This window comes from Dipodomys spectabilis, unplaced genomic scaffold (genome assembly GCF_019054845.1).
Source record: "Dipodomys spectabilis isolate Male_0828 unplaced genomic scaffold, ASM1905484v1 ptg000125l, whole genome shotgun sequence".
Taxonomy (NCBI): Eukaryota; Metazoa; Chordata; class Mammalia; order Rodentia; family Heteromyidae; genus Dipodomys; species Dipodomys spectabilis.
In genome coordinates this window covers 1,064,058-1,088,462 of record NW_024870802.1, presented here as the reverse complement: position 1 = coordinate 1,088,462, position 24,405 = coordinate 1,064,058, and the positions used below count along the sequence as shown (strand labels likewise).

Sequence of the window (24,405 nt, the reverse complement as noted above, 5' to 3'; positions counted from 1 at the left end):
ATGTAGGGAAAGAGACAAGTCCAGCAAGATATATCAACACTCCTCCATTAGCTAAGCCATCCCTTGGGCCTCCCTGCCACTCAGTCTCCCTACACCGTAAATGGATGCCAAAGCCTTAACTTGTAATTTAACACTAATGGCAGGATGGTGTGTATGTGTGTGGGGGGGTGTAGTCTGAGTCTGTGCAGTGTGGAGCTCAAGAAGGTGCTCCAGCTGCACTCGCTTCTTCCTTCCCTAACTTCGCAGGGCCATCCTCAGTCTTTTTTTTTTCTTCTTCTTCCTTTCCCCATGTTTGAGCAAACCCACAAAACTGTGTGGGTTTTCATTTATAGCTAACTTGCTTGATGAGTAAAATATTCAGACAAGAAGCAATTATGAGCTGTAGTTTAGAAAATTATGCCCAATTAACAATAAGCTGATGCCAAACAATGTGTGAAAGATGTTTTGGTTTCGGGGTATGTGTATGTGTGTTTGTGTGTGTGTGTTTGTGTGTATGCATGCACATGCGTGCATGTGTATAGTTGTTCTGTAGAGTAAACATTCAGCCACAATGGTCTAAAGGGAAAGGGAGGAGGGGCCCCCAAATGAGACATTTGTTTTCCCAAAATGTGCAGTTGGAAATGCAAATGTGCCAGAGCAACAGAAAAGATTCATTGTTGTCCCCGATGAAAAGTGCAGGAAGCCATATCATCAGACACGCATCCTCCTCACCATCAGATAATATTTATTAAGCCTCTCATTCTCCCGTGCATTTATGTGCAGCTGAGTGCGGCCTCGTAATGGCTGTGTGACTTATGGTGGTAACTAAGATTTGATAAAAAGAAAAAAAATCTCCACTGCCTGCAGACAAAACAGGCAGGAGCTTTTGTTCCCCCTTTGGTTTAAGGAAGGAACACTCTCTGTGTGTATAAAGCAAGGCAAAGGCATTTGTTTTTCATTTGTAGAATGTGCTTTTAGTGTACCCAAAGAAAGATATTCTAGAAAACATAGCAAAATTAAGTAGACTAACAGAGATGACGGTATGGTCATTACTATTACTGAAACCTCGCACTGAGAAGGGGTTCATCTGTCTTTTTTTTTTTTTAACCAAATAGTTCCTTCTGAATGACTCTTACCTTTATACACATCAGGAATAGGGGTCCAGAGAGACTGACTGGCCCAGGTCTCAGGCCAAGTGGAGTGGCCATGCTCAGATGAGACTTATTTAACCTCCTTGCCTTCAACCCCATGAACGACTGCCACACAGCAGACTTACACCCGTTAACCCACACAGTCCTCACCCCAACCTCAGAAGTTGCTCTTGCTGGCCTGTACCCTGCTGATGGCTATGCATGACAAAGCTCACTCAGGCAGACCAGAACCAATGAGTGGCTGACAATGGGGCCCAATGCACAAGAGGACCTCTGGAGCCTGACTCTAGACACCAGGAGCAATTCCTTCGAAAGCCACTCTTGTCAGGAGCCAAAGGTCTGGCCAGCTGGTGTCTGCTGTCCTGAGAGCAGGGAAGGTGAGCACCTTGCACCATAGCCAGGCTCCTGCCAATGAGGGGCAGGCAGGGGACAGCCACTTTAGGGAACGACTCCCCAGTGATCTGCGCAGTGTCTACCATCTTGGTTTCTTTTCTAGGTATTTTTATCTGTGTTGTGGCCCTGTTAGGGTCTGACATATGACAAGCAAAGACTAATGAAGCTCTTGCTTGAATTTTACCCCACAAGAGAACCAGGGCCATTTTCCTTCACACATGTGAGTCCCAGGGTCCCAGCACAAGGCAGAGCTGATTATTCAGGGAAGGCACAGTTGGTTAGAAGTCCTAAGGATAAAAGGTCAACAGGGACTACGAGAAATTGGATTTATTTATAGTATGTGATCTAAGTGTGCTCAGAGGTATTCTCATAGGTTACCCAGAACAAGAGAGCATATTTATAGCCAAGATGGGACAGGCATTCTACTCCTTTTTTATTAAGCATGTTTATTACCAGCAATTGGGTTAAGCAATCATCTAACAGCTGAATTACTGGACTTTTTGATGGGCTAGCCTCACTGTCCTCTGGGCCACAGGTGCAGGTGGTCTTATAGTTCCTTCTAGAATACACTGGAAAGGCCAGTTTTCCCATTGTCAATCTGAAGGAAATTATTCTTAGTTTTGTTGTGTGTTTTTTTTTAGAAAAATGATAACTAAAATGCTGCTAAGCAGAAGACTGAATAAATAGGTTATCATAAATAAACAGTTCAACCTAACTCCAGCTTCTGAAAGAGAAGACATCTGTATGAAAAACCAAACTCATTTCCCAGAGCAATCTTGGGGTATAGGTTACCAAATGTACCCCCACAGCAAAGACTATGGGCCTATCTCATGCTCAACAAAAACTACCAGGAAGATGAAACAGTGATAGAAAATACTTACTGTGCTACAGAACTTCAATTTACTTAATTATAACAAGCCTCCTAGGAAGTAATGTTTATCATCCCCACAAGACAGATGACAATCCAAGGATCAAAGAGATGAAAGGCTTTTCCTTCTTAGTTTTCAGGAAGATCTGAATTTCCCTGTAGCAAGATGCTTGGTCTTTCAGTATCTTCTTCTCCTAAGATAGCTGCTATGCACCATGGCCTAACTTCCTTAAAAATACAACTTTGAGGAGTGCTCATCTCACTGCTGGTCTGCTGTCTCCAGCATCTCTTTGTCCATCACTGGCACACTCATGGTTGTATTTTGCTCAAGCTAAGTTAGCACATTTGTTAAGGGTAAAAGAATGGTAGTATTGCCTCCATTCTCCACAGGAACACAGAATCTGTAAACACAACTCTTTACCCCTGTTTACAACACTGTAGAGTAATGGGTTACATACTTGAACTGAACCCTAGAAAGAAAAAAAGCCTTACCACAGAGGACTTCCTCTAGTGGGTACCATTTCCATGAACCAGACCAAGTTTCTGAGCTACAGCTAGTCTGGCCGTGGGTCTGAATTCTCATGGGTGCCCCATGTGACACACCTAACCAGGACCAGCTCTCTTATTGACCTCACTTGTCAGATAATATACCCTTCACAAAATTCACAAACGTAAGAACAAAAACTGTCATCCCAATTGACAACACAAGATTGTGTCTTATCTTCCATACGGTATGCTAACATTTTTATTACTCATAATGAGAGCACATGAGGAAATTACAATGTAATATTCTCCAGTTTGTTACTCATTTCGGAAAATGGCAGAGAATGAGCTATTTGGAGGCATTAATAAGACTGTATTAGAGTTGGGAGCTGGAACTGACGTGGTCTGATCAAGGGTCTCTCTGTAAAAAGAAACCCACTCTCGAGAGGACCAATTCTCTGCCTGTTCCCTTGATGCTCTTCTAGCCTAGCTGGTCCTCACCCTGCACTCAGCGAACAGGTTTATTCTATTTGTAGGACATTATATAAAAGAGTCAAAAAAAAGAGAAAATTGTAACTCAAGAGCTACTCTACTGTGTGGACTTAATTTGGAGAGTTACCTGGCTATATTGCAGCTGAGAAGAATAGATCCCAGAACCTGCCTGTTGAAAAGGGGACATCTGGCTTCATTAAAGGAGCGCAATAGATTTTGATACAAAGCTATTTTTCTAAGTCATTAAATTGGTTTTTTTAACTTTCTATTCTCCTTCATTTGGACAATTATTAAACTATAACACAGAATCACACAATTGCTAAAACTGTAATCTGAAATTTTTACAGGCAGCTATAAAATGCTGTATTATTAACTATACCGAGGATGCTCGAGCACATTACAACTTTTTAAATGAATTATAAAGCCCTTACTGCTGATAAAATAATCCTAAATTATAGTATTATGCATCCTCACAATATGTTGAGCCGAAGTTTGTTACAAGGCAAACATGCCAATCACAAAGAAATCATTACTTGAATTAAGTTTGGATAAGCCCCACAATCTAGTAACAGCTGCTTTATAGAGACAGCCTAGCACCTGACGGTGGCAGCCTGGCTGAGACAGCTTGTCTTCCACGGCAGGTGTCTTTTCTCATGACCCTTTCCCCCACAGAACTAACCAGGAGTCAGGGCCTTCTAGTTTATAAAGATAGCACAAGTGCTGCTTGGTAGGACTGCAAGGATTAAGGGAAGGATGATGATAACAGCAATTCTTCCTCTTGTCTTCCCATAAGTATATATGCAACCTGCATATATACCCATGACGAAGCTTGGTCCCCAAGATTCATTTTCTATTTTCCTCCTCCTCCTCCTCCTCCTCCTCTTTTCTTATTTTTTTTGGTTTCAGTTACACTCTGCCTGCCTCGTTGAGTGTAAGCATATGATTGAAAATGCATTTTGGTATGGGTGTCTTAATGGACTAATACCCCGTTTTAAGCTCTGAATTCAAGCAGTCTCTTGGCTGAAGGGCTTGAAAATGCTTCATAAGCAGTTATTTCCAAAAAAATCAAAACAAACCAAAACCCCACCAACATTACGACTCTTTCCTCCCAGGGCCTGAGTGGGAGGATTCTGGGATTCAGCTTTTCCTCTGAGATCATCTGCTGGCAACTGCAATTCAATCTTCCCAGATTGAATCCAAGGAGGCCACTGGCGGCCTCCATGCTGGGCATAGATAGCTGTGGCCACAGCACAGGCCCACAGGCCACCCGGAAAAGAGCCCTCACGGCTCATTTCTCGCAAGGTGGAGAAATAAATTCCCTGTGAGCAGAGCATTATGCAAAGGAAGTGGTGGCCAAGATTGCAAATTTCCTTCCTTCCTTCCTTCCTCCCTTGCTTTCCCTCCCTCCCTCTCTTTCCTTCCCCCCCTCTTTCTTTCTTGTTGGTTTTGGGGCTTGAACACTGGGCCTGGGTGCCGTCCCTCAGCTCTTCAGCTCAAGGCTAGCGCTCTACCACTTGAACCACAACACCACTTCACTTCTGGTTTTCTGGTAGTTAATTGGAGATAAGAGTCTCACAGGCTTTCCTGCCCAGGCTGGCTTTTAACTGCAGTCCTCCCATCTCAGTCTCCTGAGTAGCTAGGATTATAGGTGTGAGCCGCCAGCACCCAGCTGCAAATTTTCTTTCTTTCTTTCTCTTCTTCTTCTTTCCTCCTCCTCCTCCTCCTTTTTCTTCTTTTTTTGTTGGTTGTGGGGCTTGAACTCTGGGCCTAGGCACTGTCTCTGAGCTAAGAGTTTCATGGACTTTCCTGCCTGGGCTGGCTTTGAACCACAATCCTCGGATCTCAGCCTCCTGAGTAGCTAGGATTACAGGCATGAGCCATCAGCCCAGCTCTTTTTATTGTTGTTGTTGGTGGTGGTGGTGGTCATGGGGCTTGAACTCTGGGATCGGCACTGTCCCTCAGCTCTTCAGCTCAAGGCTAGCGCTCTACCACTTGAGCCACAGCGCCACTTCCAGCTTTTTCTGCTTATGTGGTGCTGAGGAATCGAACGCATGCAAGGCAAGCACTCTACCACTGATCCACCTTCTCAGCCCCCTGCAAATTTTCTTAATGATACAAAAACAACGGCGAGGGCTGGAAGACACCATTTCTGCTAAAATTATACAGAAATGCTGGAAATCTCACAAAGACCCTAACAAAGCCACACTGCCATCAATACCACACAGCCCGCCCCAAGACTACTGTCTTAAACCAATGGCTCCACAAAGTATTCATGTAGCCACAGTCACTTGCACTGAAAGCATATGTTAAGGGCTCACCACTGACGTGTCTGGGGCTGGCCTTAGGAGCCCCCGTAGTCCCGTCCCACTTGAAGCTCCCCTACCCCTCAGTCCAGATGTGAGGAATCTCATTGCAGCCTGCTACCGGCTTTCTCCACCCACGGTGTCATATGACCAGAGTCTCCTGTGTTCCTTGTAGGGTATCCTTGGATACTAAGGATCCTTGCAGGGTACTTTCTGGAGTGCTAGAGGGATACAAACATCCCCCAGAAGGAGGTGACAGTGTAAACCCCAGAAGCCCATGGACTTCTTATCCCTGATATCACCTACAGTATCATCCACAGGTACCGCTCAGACAGGAGAGTGCTGCCTTGGTTAAAGTGATAATGTCCTAAGGTGGGTCTTTAGTGTTAGGGTCTGAGTGTTTGTATGTCTTCCCCAGTTCCTCTGTTGACACTGTATTGCCCACTGTGAAGCCATTAGGAGGTAGGGTTTCTGGGAAGTGATTAGATTGAGGACATCCTGAGGGCCTCCAGATGGATCTGTTCCCTGCTGCTGAGTTCTTCCCTTCCTCCATGTGAGCTATAGCAAGAAGTCAGCCTCCTACCACAGAATCCTCACCAGAAACTCTATCTACCCATGTCTTGATCTTAGGTTTCCCAGCCTCTAGAACCAAGAATACATTTCGGTGATTTGAGACTCACATTTTATTATGAACTGAGATGGTTCTTGGAACTACAGTGCCCTTGCATTGTTCTTGCCTGCAATACTCAGGAAGATTTAGTCCCATGTACCAGTCAGTTCTGACCTCTCCCAGTGCTCCTTTCCACACAGAGAGAAGCTGAGGGAAAGGAAAAGGAAAAGGGTCTTGGAGGCATCTTCCCTTTATGTGCTGATTCTGAGCCAGGGCAATTGTCTCCCATTAGGGATCTGGCAATGTTTGCAGACATTTTAAACTGTCACAAAGGGGGAAAAGGGCTACTAGCATCTAGAGACTAGAGACCACAGATATTGTTAAAGAGCCCACAGCCCTCAGGGCCACCACTCTCACCCCTGTCATAACAAACAATTATCCTGACTAAAATTCCAACAGTGCCAGCACTACGTAAGCCCAACCCAGAGGAACTGACTTAACTCATAGCACACGGTCACTAAATAATCTCATTGAAATTGCCAAGCACATCCTTCAGCAAAGAGTGTCAGGAGAAGCAAGTGGTTTTGAATAGAGAAGCTTCTGTCACAAGGTTTTTCTGTTTTTGTTTTGTTGTTTTTTTGCGGGGTCCGGTCATGGGGCCTGAACTCTGGGCCTGGGTGCTGTCCCTCAGCCCTTCAACTCAAGGCTAACACTCTACCACTTGAGCCACAGCACCACTTCCGGCTTTTTTCTTTTTGCTTATGTGGTGCTGAGGAATGGAACCCAGGGCCTCATGCATGCAAGGCAAGCACTCTACCACACAAGGTTTTATTGTTTGCTTCCCTTCAGTGCCTGTACTAGAGCTTGAACTCAAGAACTCACACTCTGGCTTTGCTTTTTTTGCTCAAGGCTGGCACTCCTAATACTTAAGTCACAATTCCACTTCTGGCTTTTTGCTGGTTAACTGGAAACTAGAGTCTCATGGTCTTTTCTGTCCAAGCTGGCTTCAAGCTGTGATCCTCAGTTCTCATCCCCTGAATAGCTAAGGATTACAGGCATGAGCTGCCAGCCCTTGGTTTCTCATTTTTTCTTAGCTGGTCACCAATACCACGAATTCCTTTTGGCCACAGGATTCATAAATGATGTGTGACTTTACCTGGCCCCCGTTATGACTAATCTGTTACCAAAGGTGGGGCAAAGTGGCCAGGGATCTTCAGTGCTAGCACCCCCTGAACTCATTTATGAACTATAGAGACTTGCCCAGTCCCAATTCTGAGCATGCCTTGCTTGCAAGAATATAATTGAGCCTCATAACACTCCAGAAGGCTCTTTGGTCATCATCTATTACTATCCTTACCATACAGATGAGGAAACTGATATACAGAGAGTAATTTGCTCAGTTTCATGCTTAATAAGTGATATGAGCCCATGCTCAAAATGTCAGCTCCAGCTCCCTTATGAGAGCTTTCACATGTTTCTCCAGGCTCAAAATTATGTTTTAAAACAATCATCTCTGTCAGATGTTGGTAGCTTATGCCTATAATCCTAGTTTCTCAGGCGGCTGAGATCTGAGCATTGCAGTTTGAAGCAAGCCCAGGTAGGAAAGTCCATCAGAGTCTTCAGCTCCAACTAACAATCAGAAAAAGCTAGACGTGGAACTGTGGCTCAAGTGGTGGAGCTCTATCTTTGAGCAAAAATAGCTTAGGGACTGAACTCAAACTCCAGTACTGGCACAAAGACAAACAAAAAACCCCAATCAACTCTGATAGAAGTATTATGGTATAATAAAAGAATATTACTGGCTTTGTTCCTGTTCCTGAGAATATCCTGGAATATCTTGAGTGACTGTGTTTTTGTTAATGATGAGCCTATTGGCTCATATCTGTCCAGTGGAATGGAAGGTACTGGAAGGACTCAGGATGGGGGTGGTCACAGAGATTGGACTTGGACCCCAGTTGAGGGGGAGCACTGAGAATGGTGTATAGTCACATGATTGCTGATTTAGTTATTAAGTTGGCAATAAAGCAGCCTCAATAAAACCTTGGGAATGGAGACTGGTGGAGCTTCTAAGGTGGTAAACATGAGACAAAACAATGAAAAGACAGATCTTGTGGAAGGAAGATACAGAAGGGTTCTAATGAAGGACCTTTAGTCTTTGTTATGTGCATTTAGTTGGTTCTGCTTTGTATCCTTTATAAGCAAGTTGTCATTACATCAATTTCTTGAGTTCTGGGAGTCATTCTAGTGAACTGACCAGAAGGGCTCCTGAAAATACTTGAGATCTGAAACCAAGTGATCAGAACTGCAGGTGGCCTGAGAGGCCTCAGGGCTTAGCAGGCATGTGAGATGAAGGCAGCCTGGCTGGGGAATCATGTTTGTAACCTGTGATCTGACACTAGCATGGAGCAGTTAGCATCGGAATTGAGTTGTACTGCAGTTGCAAGCAGTTGGAGCCAGAATAGACATCATTACTTTTCTTTATGCTAGTTTATGAACCAATCTGACACTTCAGTCTGCCAGATGTTCAACAAGAATTCAGGGGACTGATTTCATCTATAGCGATGTATAATGTTATCCAGAAACAAAGTGTTTAAAAGTGCTCTCTGATTTAGGTAATACAGTACAGGCATTTAAAGCATATGGAGAAGGAATGTTGTTTTGCTTTTTCCTGTCTGAATCAAACATCTCAGGTCTCAGGTCTCTTGTCTTAAAAATGCAAGAATAAGAGTATTGAACTCCTGGGGCTATTATAGTCTTACTCACAGAAAATGCTGTTTCCACATTACTTTATTAATACAAAACCATAGAAGGCAGAAGTGGTGAAAGTTATTGAAGCAAACTGTTCTGGGATCTCTTTTAGGATTAGGTTGTTCATAGTATTTCTCAAAGTGGGGCTTGGGGACTACTAGATTTTAGGTGGCATATAAACACAAAATTTTATTGTGTTAATTTTATTTTATTTTTGTGCTGGTACTGGGGCTTGAACTAAGGGCCTGGGCTCTGTTCCTGAGCCTCTTTGTGCTCAAGGCTAGTGTTCTACCACTTGAGCCACAGCACCACTTCCAGCTTTTTTCTGAGTAGTTTATTGGAGATAAGAATCTCATGGACTCTTCTGCTTGCACTGGCTTCAAACCATGATCCTCAGATCTCAGCTTCCTGAGTACCTAGGATTACAGGTGTGAGCCACCAGTGCCTAGCTTTCTTTTTCTCAAGGCTGGTGCTCTATCCCTTGAGCCACAGCTCTATTTCTGGCTCTTTGGTGATTAATTAGAGATAAGAGTGTGAGGGACTTTCCTTCCTGGCTGGCTTTGTACTGTGATCTTTAGATCTCAGCCTCCTGAGTAGCTAGGATTACAGGCGTGAGCTTGACTTTTATAGAGTAGCACTTTAAGCTAGTGACTTCCACGTTGTTCCCGGCTTCAGATGAGTTTTTATAAGTAAGATTTTAAAGGTGAGTATCAAGTATATACTAGGATCAGTGGAAGGTTGGTCCTAGGAAGACAAGAAAGACCTGGGCTTTACACCTAAGAGGCAGAGTTGGTTCCCAAACACCATCTTTTCTTCAATAAGAGCATTTCCTATGAACAAGTGTGTCACCTGCTTCTAATGTCAGCACTGCTTTGAGAAGCAGCAAGGCCCCTGGCAGACAGGCCCACACTGGTACCCAAGCTAGATGGGATTAGATTTGTGTGGCAGCTCCAAAAAGCAGACTGTCAGGAAGAGGCTCCCAAGAGATGCCTTCTGGGAACAGAGAGATGGAAGCTGAAGCAGTTCTAATCCCTCAGGACCTAGCCCTTTCTTGACTGCCTTTGTTTTCCCTTCCTTCCAGATCTGTGTCCAAAAACTATGCACCCCTCCTTCTGCAGGACTTCCTACAATGACATCTAACAGCTGGCAAACTAACATTCGGTTCATAGCCTTCTTTAAAATTAAGAAAACAAAACTCAGGGAGCGTCTTTCCTCCTCTGTTGTCTTGGGAACGGCTGTTCCAGGCTCCTTTGTAGTGGCATCTGTGCAAGATGAGACTGCAGCCCCTGTCCAAGGGTCAGGGGTCGGACCCTTTGTGTACTTGTCCTGTTGTTTAATCCACATAGGAACTCAAAATATGAGTGGTGGTTTACAGCAGAGCGAGGATTTAAAAATGCTCCAAGTTACAGAATGACAGGGGGTGAACCAGGATACTCACTCAGGCCCAACTCAGTCCATAGCTCTGCCTCTTCCCAACAAATGAACGTCTATGCTGTCCAGCACAGGCTAAAAACAAGGCCAATTCTACCTTTCTAGAAAGAGTAGAGGAAACACCTCAGGGTTTGAACTTCTACCTCCTGCCAGAGATGGAAATAAACTCCTCCCCCTCACATCCCCAAGGTAGCTCTCCCATCAGGCACTAGTGCAGCCCTCCCTCCACCCCCACCCCACATACCCACACCCTGGCCTCCCTCACACAAGTGCCTCTTCTCCAATGGAAGATTAACGGGACGCCAAAGCACCCCATTGCTCTGCAAGCATAAATTGCAAGAAAAACATTTAGAATATTGATTAAGTGCTTCATGCTCGAAGATTTAAATTTACCTCCTGTATTTCCAGGATTAGCTGACATAATGGGGTCAGTCTGCCGGCACAAATGATTTACAGAACACCCATTGGCAGCTTTCCTTTGAAAATGCAACACTTAGAATTTTCCCTTGGCCACAGCCTACAAAGTCTTGGGTAGTTAGCGAGTCTGGATAATCACCTTCTTGCTACCTTTAGATTCTGGGGATTGGGATCCCAAGAAGAGTTTTAAAATCATCTCTGGAGTGGTCAGTCCTATGTGGAAGACACAGACATTATTTGGGTGCCATGAGGTAGTGTGGCTGGTTGGGAGTGAGGCCATCTAAATCTAGGCCATTTTCAATATTCTAAAACAAAATATAGAGGTGTTTTGAGGGACTGTGTCTTTTCTGCCACTCTTCCTGTCCACTGGCAAACTCTGGTTTGCATCTGTCAATGGCCTTGCCTCTAGTGTAAGCTTGACTCTATTCTGCTATGAGGAGGAAAGGAGTTGAGGTTTTGCTGGGAGGCCAGGAGGTGTGGACCTAGGGTCACCTCTGATGAATGCTTCAGGTTCTCTGTACCTACCACTCCCAACCCACAGGGGCCCTGCTATGAGCTTTTTAGGGCCCAGGTGGTCTGACCACCAGAGACAATGATGTGTTTGCCCACAGGTGAGGGCAGGAGAGTTGACTTCCACATTGCTATTGTGGGCAGAAAGCATTCCTCCATGCAGACCCTGTGCATATCTCTGTTACAACTGAGCAGGAGGCTCTGCTGGTTCCCTTCTAGGATGCTGCTTCCAAGGTCCCTCGAGGAAGAGATCTAAATCTGGGATTGCTGCCTGCTGTCCCTCCATGTCTTTCCCCCACATGCTCTACACACACACACACACACAAGCCTGGCTTAAGCGGTTCACTAGCACTCTATCAAGTGCCTCTTGCCATTCTCTAGCCATCCTAAGAGCCCTGGTTCTGCATGGATGCCCTGTGGGACCTGTACATAACCTTCAAGGGAAAAGAGGTGGAGGCCTTTACGACGTCTCAGGGCTTCGAAACCTAGTTCCAAGACTCCAGAGCCCAGCTTGCAGTTACAGTTCACCCGACAGTTAGCTTTCTGGAACTCTAGGTCCTGAGAATACAATCCATGCTTGATGGTTAATATTTACAAAAAGAAAAAAGCCCACATCTGTACTGAACATGGACAGATTCTTTCTTGCCATTATTCCTTGGACAATCCAGTATAATAGCTGGCTATAGAACATTTACATTGCTTTTGGTATTTTAAGTCATTTATAAATGATTTAAGGACTACAGGAGGATGTGCATGGTTTGTATGCAAATATTGTGCCATCTTATACAAAGAACCTGAAATCCATGGATTTCAGTATTCTTGGGAGTTCCTGGAACCAACTGCTGCAGACATCCTGGGACAGACAAATGTATTCTGTAAACATGGAAGGCAGAGGTGCTCAAATACCACATTAAGAGGTCTCCATCTTAAGCCACCAAAGCAAAGCAGTGTTCAGGCATGCAAAATAGACGTTCTCAACACTGGCTTACATCTCTGGAGATATTTACTTTAAATAAGTCACAAGTACAGTGCATTTGGTTTCAATATTCTGAGCTTTTCCAGTTACCAGGCCACTCAAGTGCACAGATGATGAAGTAATTGGTAGAATTATTAAGGTTTCTTTGTGTGTGTGTGTGTGTGTGTGTGTGTGTGTGTGTGTGTGCGTGTGTGTGACTACTTTGTACAAGTCAAAGGAGTATGCCAACAATAGCACAGCTCTCGTCACGCTTGTTACTAATATGACTGCCAATTAATTCTGACATGGGACCTTGGCGGGTTACCCCAAACCCTGCATTTTATCACCTCGGGGGGTTAGCATTTGGACATTTCCATGACATTTTATGCTAATCAATCATCTTTCTTTTTTAAAAGCAGAGTGTTTCACAGGAGCCACAAGGAACTCCATGATGGCTAGAGACCCAGAACCACCCATTCCCTGAGCAGATTGGCCGTGGCTTTGCTGATAATGCCACTTTGAAGCAGCTTGTGACAATGTTTCTTCTATTTCTTCCCTTCCAAGGGGGGGAGGGAAGGGAGATCTATACCAAATGTTAAGACAAGAGACTTCAGTCCCCAGAGCTTTCTCCTATTATTGAATCCTCAAAATATTACAAGAGGGTGCTTGTGATGGGAAGTGAACTTTAAGGTTGCCAAAGACCTTGACTCTCCAGATCTGTTACCAATGGATCCCAGGTTGGTTTAGTTAGTTCTATTCTGAGTCATGACACAGGTGGCAGGGACAAACGTCATGCCAAGATATTTCTGGGACCCCGGGCAAATGGTAATTCATCTGGAGACAGGCAAGCAGGCTGGCAAAGGAAGGGCAGATGCGAAGAATGAGCCTCCTGGGAGCCCTGAGTCAAGTGAGGGTCCTAAATCAGCCAGAGACCACGTTCACAGGGTAAGGCCCTTCATCAGCCCTGCCACCTCTGGTCCTCTGCCCTCAAATGATCCTTCCAACCATTCTTCATCTAGGTCACCTTCAAAGGTCATCAAGCTGCAAAATATTTTACTGCTAACCTTTCAGTCTTCCTCCTATACTGTCTCCTGGATCCAGGGACTGAAGCCCAGGCTAAAATGTAAATTCTGTTTGTCCTTTCCATGACCACTGGGAAGAATGAGAGCAGTAGGTTATCTCAAATCTAGCTTCTTCCTTCCTCCTTTTTTATTCTTTACTTCCTCCTTGCCGTCCACTGCTAACACAAAGAGTGAACCTTGGCTGTCCAAGGGTTATAAAACAAAGCCAAAGCACACTGGCCATGGGACCATGCTGTCAAGGATATACTGGATGGTTCTGGTGAGATCAGTATCTCTCTCTGCCTCAGTTTCCTCATTTGTAAAAGGGAAGGATGTCTGTCACACCTGACTCATAGAGCTGTTGTGAAGAGAAAAGGGGCAATGCATGCCAACTGTTTCAAGGATTCAGACACACTGTCCACCTGCTAGTGCTCACACCTGCAGAGCTCCCAGTACACCCCAGTTCCCACTCCTAAGCAAGGCCCAGCATCACGATCCAGCACGACACAGGGGCCATGTGGATAATCATTGCAGGGGATGTTTAAAAAGTGTTATTCTGGAGCATTCAGTGCCTCGTCTAAGCCTCTCTGCTCTTAACAGCTAGACCATACTCACATTTTGTGCATGGGGAAGCTGAGAGTCTAAGGTGAGCACCCTAGCCAGAGCTACCATGGTAATGAAGACAAGAGCAGGGTTTGATGTAGGTGTGGCTGCAAAGCTCAAGACAGATATAGACTTAAGCAGGTAGAGGCCTTAGGAGTCAAGGTAAGGACTCATCAAAGTCTGGAATCTTCTGAGGTGCCATATGCCATTCAGTTAGCTCCAAAGTACACCAGAGAGAGGAAAGGTGTGGCTGCCCTTCTTCCTGGCCAGCCTCATTTCTCCACACCCCATGGCTGAGAAATCAGCCCCGAGATGAACCTCATACCCCCCTCTTTATGAAGCAGAGTGCCTATCACTAACAATGGCTGGCAAAAAGCTTGGTTTCTTAGGGAATGGAGCCCATGTGTTGTGTTCCCCGGCGTTGCCAGGACAACCATGCTGCTGTACACAGAGCAGATTCAGGTTGGCAGCAATGGACTGCCAAGCCAAGCCTTGTTCCACAGGGCCCAAGTCAGGATCTGTGAGGAAGGTGACATGGCTGGGAGGCAGGGGACAAGTCCTGGTGTTGGCAGATTCCTCTCCACTTATGGGCAGAAACTTGGAATTTCATGGTTTTTCTATGATGACAATCAGACTATTAACCATAGTCTGACCATTCAGAGCTACGGCCAAGCTACAGCTTGCTGACTATACTTGGAGTTCACGGAGGAGTAAAGTGCACACTGTAGTTTTGGAGTGCTCATCTCCAGTTACTTTCCAAGACAGAAAGGAGGGATTTAATAAACCAGCTGAAGGGAGCTTCAATTGCCATCTTGTATGTACTTAGATGTATGCAGAGAGACACTGGTTGGGCTGGGGAGATACTGCCTTTCTTACTGTCCAGCGACCACATCTGGCCCATCATTACCTTGTAATTTCAAGGCCTTATCCATCATCTGAAGAGGCCACAGAGAAGTGACCCAAGAGGAACGATCAAAGCCCCAGGAAGAAGAAGCAGGGTCAGAACCCTAACCAGAGACGAACTAAAGTTCCTGCCTGACTCAACATTCACCTCCACAAGGCTGGGAGACCATGGTTAAGTCACTTTCCTTCTCTGAAACTCCGGGTCTGCTTTAAGATAGGACAGTTAGACATCACAAGATCATTCCTCAAACTACCCTCTAGCTCAGACATTCTCTGCACAGTGCTTTGGCGATGGTGAAGGCTTCTGGAAGGCTTTACAAGTCTGAAGAACATAAGGTTGCATCTGGTTGTGTGGTTTCCTGTCTGCCTTCTCTTTAGTGTTTTGTGTATCTCTGGGTCTATGTATTGGGATGGAGATGTGGGGGGACTGAGGACAGAGACGAAAAGGTCAATGAAGGGCATATAAGACATCAAGAAGAGGGGAGCCCGTGGAGTGAGATATTATCAAGTAAATTAGAAGTAGGAAAACATTCCTTTCACATTTTGGGGAGTAAAGTGAGTTGTAGATCAAGATGGAATGTGGCCAAAGAAGGCTTCTGGTGAGCATTCCAGCCTTACCCTTGGCCGGGAGACAGAAGGGATAAGTATGAGGTCAAAGCACAGGGCTTGACACATAGGCAAAGTAAACATCCTTTTCCCCCCAGCATATCAGGAGAGAGAAGTGTCCACTTTGCCCTAAATACAGGGCAGACCATGGAAAGAATGAGACTAAATCATAGTCCCAGCACTGTCCCCCCCACCGTTACAGCGGTAACATCCACCCAGGTGAAGTCAGTGAGAATCCTTTGTGAGCATACCAATCATGTCTCACCAAATAGTTGGGCACTCACTACTATGAAAAAATCAATACGAGGCAGATTAAACCAACATTCTGCTTTTAACTAAAGGTGGGAAATCATGTGCACACTGTGGTTCTGCCATTGCAGATCTGAATGAACCCCAAAGAAATTTCTAGGCTGTGGGGTTTTGTACGGCAGCACCCAGCATCTCACCTCTGGCTGCTGGAAACATACACCTTTGCTTGCTGAAGAACTAACTCCTCCGAGACTCCACAGAGGACCCAACCACAGCCGACTCTGGTTTACATCAGAGACAGTCGAACATCCCAGATGCTGTTGCAGTGACTGGCATGTGACAAACTGACAACTCCTTCCTTTTCAAGAAGCTATTGCTTTGTAGAGAACATGCAATCAGCAGCACATACGAGCAGTCAACCCAACTGTATGGTCTCACAAATAAGACTTATAAGGGTACACTGTCCTAGAATCCTCCTCTTATAGAGCTGGATGTAGGGGCCCTGGACCACAGCTCCATCCTTTGTAATTGGCAGAGTCAGTTCCTTGTCCATGTGTCTCTCCGCTCTACGACACATCACATTCTCCGTTTATTGCATTTACCAAGCAGCTTCCACATTCAAATCTGAATAACATTTGCCATTGTCACGGAGCGCATTTCAGAAAATAAACCCTTGGGTCCTCTAGAAGTGAGCTCCGACAGGAAGTCTACACCCCAGCTCTCACCTGTAAATTTGCACAAGGTGGCAAAACATGTGTGGGAATTTCATTCTCAGACCCTGCAGGTGCCTGGGGCTTGTTCTTGACCCGGAAGGCTGTAGTGGTGGTGGCAGTGGTAGTCTGCACCGGGAAGGCTGGCCGCCACACAGTCACATCAGAGCCATTGCCAAAGGCTTGAATTGCATTTTCTGCAGTAAAACAGGAGGAAATCCAATTTCAAAGTCAAGCAGCAAATGTAACAGGCAGGATACATACACACGGCCAGAGAGGCACACTAGAAATTCTGATTAGAGCAGCCATCTAGCCACCCTACTTATGTTCAGAGCTAAGCTTTTGGGTTGGGTGCTCAACAATCAATTCAATCTAGTGGGCACCAGTGGCTCACGCCTGTAATCCTAGCTACACAGCAAGCTGAGACCTGAGAACTGTGGTTTGAAGCCAGCCCAGGTAGGAAAGTCTGTGAGACTTTTATCTCTAATTAATCATAGAAAAAGCGGGAAGTGGTGCTGTGGCTCAAATGGTAGAACGCTCGCCTTGAGCTGAAAGGAGCTCAGGGACAGCACCCAGGCCCAGAGTTCAATCCCCAGGGCCAGAAAAAATAAAATAAAACTCATTAAATACTGAGATGGACACTGGGATATCCTCCAACAAATATTTCTTGTGTTTCTATTTATGTGACAGGTGCTGAGCGAGGCCCTGGCTCTGAACTGTTCAGAGGTCAACCCTTTGGAAACCTAGCCTCAGACGTTTTACTTGGGCTCATAGAAAAATCTTAAGCTTTGTCAAAATTCTATGCTAAAAGTAAATTGGTGAATGCTTCTTTCTTTTAAGTATATCCCTCATCGTGAGACTAAGGCAGGCAAAATGTAGCCAGTTTCTTTCAAAGAAAAATCTACCTCAAACCTCATCAATAGCTAGAGAACATTCAAGTAAAAAATTTTTTTTCCTTTTCTGCTCCCAAGTCTTCCAAACAAAATCTGCATAATTAGATAGAAGCAGCCCTGTTTAAATGAAAAGTTTAAAATGTAAAACTTTAAAAGCTTATTACAATTTCGTGGGATTAGATTGTTTTTTATGGCAGAACTAAATTGGTTGTGTGTTGTTCCCTCCTCAAAATGAATAAAAAACCGTTTTTAATCAGGTCTTCAGGGATTTGGCAAGGATTTAGGAATTTTTTATTTCATACTCATTGTATAAGAAATCAAACTCCTCCATTTGGGGCCTGAATGTGCAAATTGTTAATATACGACTCTCAGTTGGCATTGTTTCCCCACTGTATACAAGACAAAATAATTCAGGCCTAATCTTGCCCCGAGAACAGATATTTTTGTCTAAAATTGTTATTCTTTTAGTTTCGCAAATTGGAAGCTCGTTTTCAACAACTTTACTTTTGGGGGGATAGAAGAAACAACTTCCAATTAATACAAATGCCTTTTTATGCTCTTAGCTGCACTGCATGGCTTAACCAGCGGATGGAATGCTGAGAATGGAGGACCTAGGGACCCGTTTCCCTAAACGATCTCAAAACAAGAACAATAAAATTCTTCCTTTTTCCTGTTTAGAAATGTAGAGCTTGGGCATGGTGGACCACACTTGTAATCCCAGCACTTGGGAAGCAGAGATGGGAGAATCACTCATTTGAAGCCAGCCTGAGCTATATATACTGAGTTCCAGACCAGTCTTATCTATGCTTTCCCTAAGTGTTTACCTCGTCCCTGTGAGTTCAGTTGCTCAGATGTTCATTCATTCATTCATTTCATTTATTCAAACATTAATAGAAATTATGCACCAGGCACGGACTGCTGCACATGCTAGGTACATAATTGTAAACAACAGCATCAAAAGACAACAGTCTCTCCCCAACCACAACTTCCATCTGCAGAGGCAGATAAGCAAAACCTACAATAGACTAGAGGATGAGAAATGCTTGGAGACAAAGGAAGCAACCAAGGATCACTGGGATGCAAAGAGGAAGTTGATAGGTGGGGTGGGATAAAGAGGAGGAAGTTGATGGGTAAAGTGGGAGGGAGCCCTCTCAGAGGAGACGACTTCTGGAAAAAACTTGAGTGATGCAACTCAGCCCTCACTTCCATCACCTCCCATTCTTCTCTCTTCCTCCAAACATCTATCTGCCACATACTTGGCTTAAACAATACAATTTACCAGCCCAAAACTAGAAGTAAACAATGGGTTATATTTGTGTTCATGGTAGAGCAACTGAAGAGAGGTTTGGTTTAATTTGAAATTGGTAAAACTGAGTTTCTCCATATGGATTCAAATTGAAAAAGTCCAATTGCTTCTCGTTTAGAGCCTTTATGAGAGACTGAATATGCAGCCCCATGTTTTTGATGCTTTGTGTCCCATCCAGCCCAAGGACACATAACACATAACTAAAATAATGCTGGCTGACTTTGGCCCTTCTTGTCAACCAAATGCATTTATTTTGATTGGAAAGTCATTAGCAATAAGATACCAGACTACTCTTCCCTATGCCAAAATGTTATTAAGCAGGGACAACTTTAATTTCTCTGTGGGGAGGAAAAGTACATTTTCCAGACAGTGTATTTTCTCATGCTGACTATATTGTTATTGCTTTATCTTCTTAAAACTTCCAATCCATCAGGAGAATGCAAGATGTGAAAAAGAAGACAAGAGGAAATACGAGGTCCCAGTTGCAATTCCTTGACACACCCAATGTCTAGGCAAATGCCTCCATCCTCAGACTAATATTCTGCGTTTGAATTTCACTTAAGAATCCAAAAGCTTGTGTTATTTTTAAGAGGATCAAAGCAAGGGACTTGGGCCACATTATTTGAAGCACCTGAGGACTTAGGTTTTACTTTGCAACAAAAGAAATGATGGAGAGATTTTAGAGTGATACTCAAAAGCTGCTTTGTGTGTATATGGCAAATTGTCAGCTAATGCTTCAAAAATACCAGTCAACATACTGCAGAATGTTATGGAGAAATTGTTATATTGAGGACAAGGCTCTCAGTAGGGGACAGCTGAACCTTTATTCCAAGAAAATGGTCCCTGTCACCTAGAACTCAAACCTGATCCATAATGTTCAGGGTTACACTGTGGTCTAATAGGAGTGTGTGTGTGTGTGTGTGTGTGTGTGTGTGTGTGTGTGTGTGTGTGTGTGTGTGTGTGTGTGTGTGTGTGTGTGTGTGTGTGTGTGTGTGTGTGTGTGTGTGTGTGTTATATGCATGAAAGCGTATGCTGTTACTGGGGCTTAAACTCAGGGTCAGGGCACAGTCCCTTATTTTTTTCATTCAAGATTGGCTCTTTACTACTTGAACCACAGTTCTACTTTCAGCATTTTGCTGGTTAATTGCAGATTAAGAGTTCCACAGATTTTTCTCCCTGGGATGGTTTTGACCTCCATGGGAGCTTGGGGCTGCACAAAGAACCTGGCTTTGGATACTAACTCTGCCATGTATGGTTTATGTGAAGACAGTTTTTATTCAGCTGCAGGACAGATATAATGAAACCTGCGTTTCATACTGTTCGGGTGCATAGTACAAATGAGATTTCGCATTATTACTCTACAGTGAGCTTGAACACACGCTACAGCCTTCCATAAATGGTAGCTTCCACATGAGTGAATGATAGTTTCTACTGTCCCAACTATAGAGTGGCCATAGTGGGGCTGTCTGTGACAGAGCCCTGGCAGCCTGCTTTTGGAGTCTGTCACATGAACATCCACTCTTCACATCTGTACATTCCTCTCTAGCTCCACCTCTTTGTTTCCAAATTGACAAAAGAACACTGCAGCAATAACCAGCTCCGTTTCCCAGCAGGACCCCCTCCCGTTCCCCCTCCACCCCCGAGTGCTTACCTCATCTCCCAAGATAACCCATACCCTTGGTCTCCTGGCTGCATCATCAGCTTCCCTCACTCAAGATTTGTTGCTTCTGCTCCCAGCCAACAACAAACATCCAAGGGGCTATTGATGTTAACATTCTAATTTCTCCCGGAGAGTCCTTGGAGTCCTCCCTCCATCTAATCTGTCTGCGTTTCTCACATTGTGTATTCTGCCCAGGTTTTTAGAACCTTGGGAATGTACTTTCCACGGGCTTGCCAAGATCAAAATTTCATCTGCGGGTAGAAAGATTCTTTCCCACATAATGTACCCTCCAGTATTTGAATTTCTTCCTCTTTCAGGCTTTTGGATTGGGTCTTGGCAACATTACTCAATCACTTGTTCGAGTCCCTGCTACATGAGTACATCCAAAAGGATCTAGAGTCACCATCCGCTATTGGAAAAAGGAAGACAGGAAGTAAGAAGGAGAAAGACAGGGAGATGGACAGAGGCAACAGACATGAGACAACGAGATGTCTGCTGCCGCTCAGGGAGGAAAACATGTATGTGTCTGCCTGCTTCTTACTTATTTATTTTTTTAATTAAAACTCACTAAGACATGTGTTGGCCTTGAAGAAGTTCAGGAATTTCAAACACTCTTCCAGCTCATTCCCACTGTTGCTGCAGTCACACCACGGGGCCACACTCAGGCTGCTGGAGTCTATGTAGTTGGGGGTCATCACTGTGCCTGAAAGTAGAAAACAAGGCATTTCATTCTCGGGGGGTAGAGGTGGGGGACTTCTCCATAGCCTGAAAAGGAGCACACATTGCCCTGACAGCAGATGCGCTGTGGATAATTACAAACTCTGGGCTTGCCGAGTGGGAAATTTTGTTAAGCGGTGCATTTTCTTGGCAATTAATCTTGAGCACATAAAATAACTCACACATTTACTTAAAAAATTATAACAAAACTCCTGGAGCTTTATTTAGAGTATTTTCTTCCTGCATAAATGGTGCGGATGTTATGGAGTAGGAGCAAATTAACCAAGAATGCATGAGTCGCCAAATCTCTTGCATTAACTTGAAAATGTCATCCATCTTCATAAATAGGTAGCAATGGGTCTACATATCTCAAAAAGATAATTTTAGTGATTGAAATCCATTGTCCTCTGAAGCAAATGACTTCTTCTTCAAAGGAAACAAAAGGAAGTTTCGAGGTTTCCAGTGTGTCTCCTCCCTATCCCCTACCCCACACCACATATCCTGTATCCTATAGATTAATGTCAATGATCCTCAGATTCTCAGCTGATTTAAATAAAGTCCTCCACGTTGTGAAAGAACTGGACATAAACAGGGGAAACTCTCTGAGCTAGAAGCTCCTAAAACATCTCCTCAGAGAGGTGCTGGGTGATCCCTTCTGCTTATATCATGTGGCATTCCAGGTTTTTATAGTGAATTCTGGACCCACACAAATACACAATGAATTCATACTTATACAACCCAAATGTCTTCTCTGGGGTGGTGCACACTGGCAATAGGCAGTGTCCACTGGTATCCCAAAGCTTTCGGCTGTTAAGATATTCTTGTGGGATGAAGCAGTCATGTAGTCCATCATCCACAGGGCATGTTTGGTTCCCAGCCAGAAAGAAGATTTTTTTTGGTAAGCTCTTCTGAGTCATGGCCATGTTATCTTCATCCTCCATTCCTTATTGTTTTGCCCTGACTGAATAATATCCATTTTACCTTGGCATGAAAATTCCCACCTAGAATAGAAGGACCTCTCACTCAGCTGGGGAAGAAATGGGCATCTCAAATAGGGAGTGAAAACCATAAATCTAATGTATCCCTGGCACCAAGAATTAGAAACCAAGATTTGTCTTAAATAAAAAAAAAAGATGACCCAGAAATCATTGCTGAAGGAGATATCCACCCAAGAGAGAATGAAATTTTGGTTCCATAACACATTGCTTCCACCACTCATCTGCTCTATTTCGCTTTGCCAAGCCTAGAACAAGCACACAGAAGTGTTGGCTGCACCTTGCCTTGGCCACTCATTCAGGAGTTAATGAGCATGCGCTCCTAGAAAGACACCGGCTTATGTGCTAACAGCAATTACATGGGGGCGTGTAGCTTGACCTTGTCTTCTGAGAGCTTCTCTGGTTTAATTTTCCTTTTATTTTCTTTTAAACAGTGAGCATGAGATGATCATTTTTGTTATTTCTGTAATTCCACATTGGAATAAATAGTCCCCAGGAGAGACTAACATGGCTAAGGAAAAGGAAATGGCTAAGGAAGTAGAGTACTGACAAAGGAAGATGCACTCATCGGTTAGATCAATAAAAATGGTCTATAACTCCACAATGGTTAAGATATTATTAAATTATCACCCATGGGAGCAGAGGTGTCATTTCCAAAAGTTAAGAGTAACAAACGTGCAAGAATCAGAAATAACACCCTTGTATTAAATTCCATGACTGATTTTCTCAAAGACTCTTGTGGAGGAGGACACTCTAGTGACAAGGAGCTTATTCTGTGCTGTCATTCTGGGTGTGAAGTTGTTCCTGTTGGGGATGTGTGTGACCCTAACACACCTTGCAGGAGCACACACCCTGCCTGGGTCATTACACTCTGACAATTTGTGATTTCACTCACTTTCGACAGCATGTTCCTTCCTAAATGCCAACTTCATGGAGCATTGACACCAAGCCTTCTGCTGTCAACATACCTGGATACCTGGGACACCTGCCTTTCTCCTGACAGCCCTGTTTATCACTGGGTGCACGTTTGCCTCTTTCTCATTCTTTTTCTTAACCCATTGGTGCCTTGTTTAATGGCATTGTACTCTTGATTACTGAGAACATGGTTTGCCCAGTGCTTGATGTCTCAAAAGACAGAAAAAGTATTACTTCTGTTATGAAACAGTATTTTTTCGGGGGGAAAGAATAATCCATCAAACACTAGCCTAAGTGATCCCTTGCACATGGGGAGTTGGATACCAAGACAGATAATGACAAAAAGGATCCCATATTCAGGCATTTTATTTCCAAAGGGCTACTTCTGGGAAACAGCTTCTCTGATTGCACCAGACAGAATGACTTCCAAGTTCTTTCTTTCCAAAGTTCCCAAATTCAATTAACTTGGTTTGACTTGCTTTCTTCTTCCATAAGTAGGCAGGCTTGTTTTCCTGTTTTTGTTCTGCATGGTCAGTTTCCCAACAGAGAAGCTTTTCTCCTCATCCTACTTGCAATCTTTCTGTGCCTTAATAATCCCCATTTCCTGCCTTTGCTTTTCTGCGTCCTCCTGTATCCATTACTCTTGCTTGTTTTCTTCTTCCACCTCTACCTCCTCTTCTTCCTTCTCCTTCTCTTCTTCATCTTTCTTCTCTTCTGCTTTTCTTTCCTTCCCTCCCTCCTTCCTTCCTTCCTTCCCTCTCTACCTCCCTCTCTCCTTCCTTCCTTCCTTCCTTCCTTCCTTCCTTCCTTCCTTCCTTCCTTCCTTCCTTCCTCTTATTCCTATCTACATCCTTTCCCTCCTCTTTTATTTTTTTTCTACAGGTGTGTACCAAAGGGGTTATTGTTAAAACCCCAACCCAGAGGCTTCTGGGTAATTTTCCCTTGTGCACACATCATCAGGCTGCAAAGTGAAGTGTGAGGGGTGAAGGTAAACCAGACTCTCCTCCCATCCTGCACCCCAAAATCTTACCAATCAGCCCCGAGTAGGCAAGGAGGCAGTCTGCATAGTTCTCCTTTAGACAGCTGCTGACAGACCTTGACTCCGGCTGACAGTTGGTAAAAAAATCTGCTAGGCGAGATCTACAATAGGAAGAAAGGGGGAAATGTTTTAAAATGTCCTAAACTTCTGAGCTGGGAAGTGAGGTGTTGGTTAATGGACACAGGGGTGTAGTAACTTCTGGTGTATAGTGGGGTAAACAATGGTCAACAACAATTAATTGTCTGTTTTAAAATAACTGGTAGGGAGGATTTGGGATATTATCAACATGAAAATAATATTCATGTTTGAAGAAATAGCTGAGCCAGCTAATCTGATCTAATTATTATACATTGCATATATATTAAAATATCACATTGCAGCCCATAAATATGTATAACATTGTTTCAG

At 44.1% G+C, this 24,405-nt stretch overlaps 1 protein-coding gene across 2 annotated transcripts in view; it reads right to left on the bottom strand.

Moving 5' to 3' along the window:
• Window positions 1–24,405, bottom strand: part of Gfra1 (GDNF family receptor alpha 1) — a 199,701-nt gene that overhangs the window by 12,198 nt on the left and 163,098 nt on the right. For both annotated transcript variants that reach the window (XM_042689528.1, XM_042689529.1), the window contains 3 exons: window positions 23,989–24,098; window positions 20,900–21,034; window positions 16,488–16,669 (listed from right to left, as the gene is read on the bottom strand). In XM_042689528.1, the coding sequence (XP_042545462.1) occupies window positions 16,488–16,669; window positions 20,900–21,034; window positions 23,989–24,098 (427 nt within the window). The remainder of the gene's footprint in view (window positions 1–16,487; window positions 16,670–20,899; window positions 21,035–23,988; window positions 24,099–24,405) is intronic.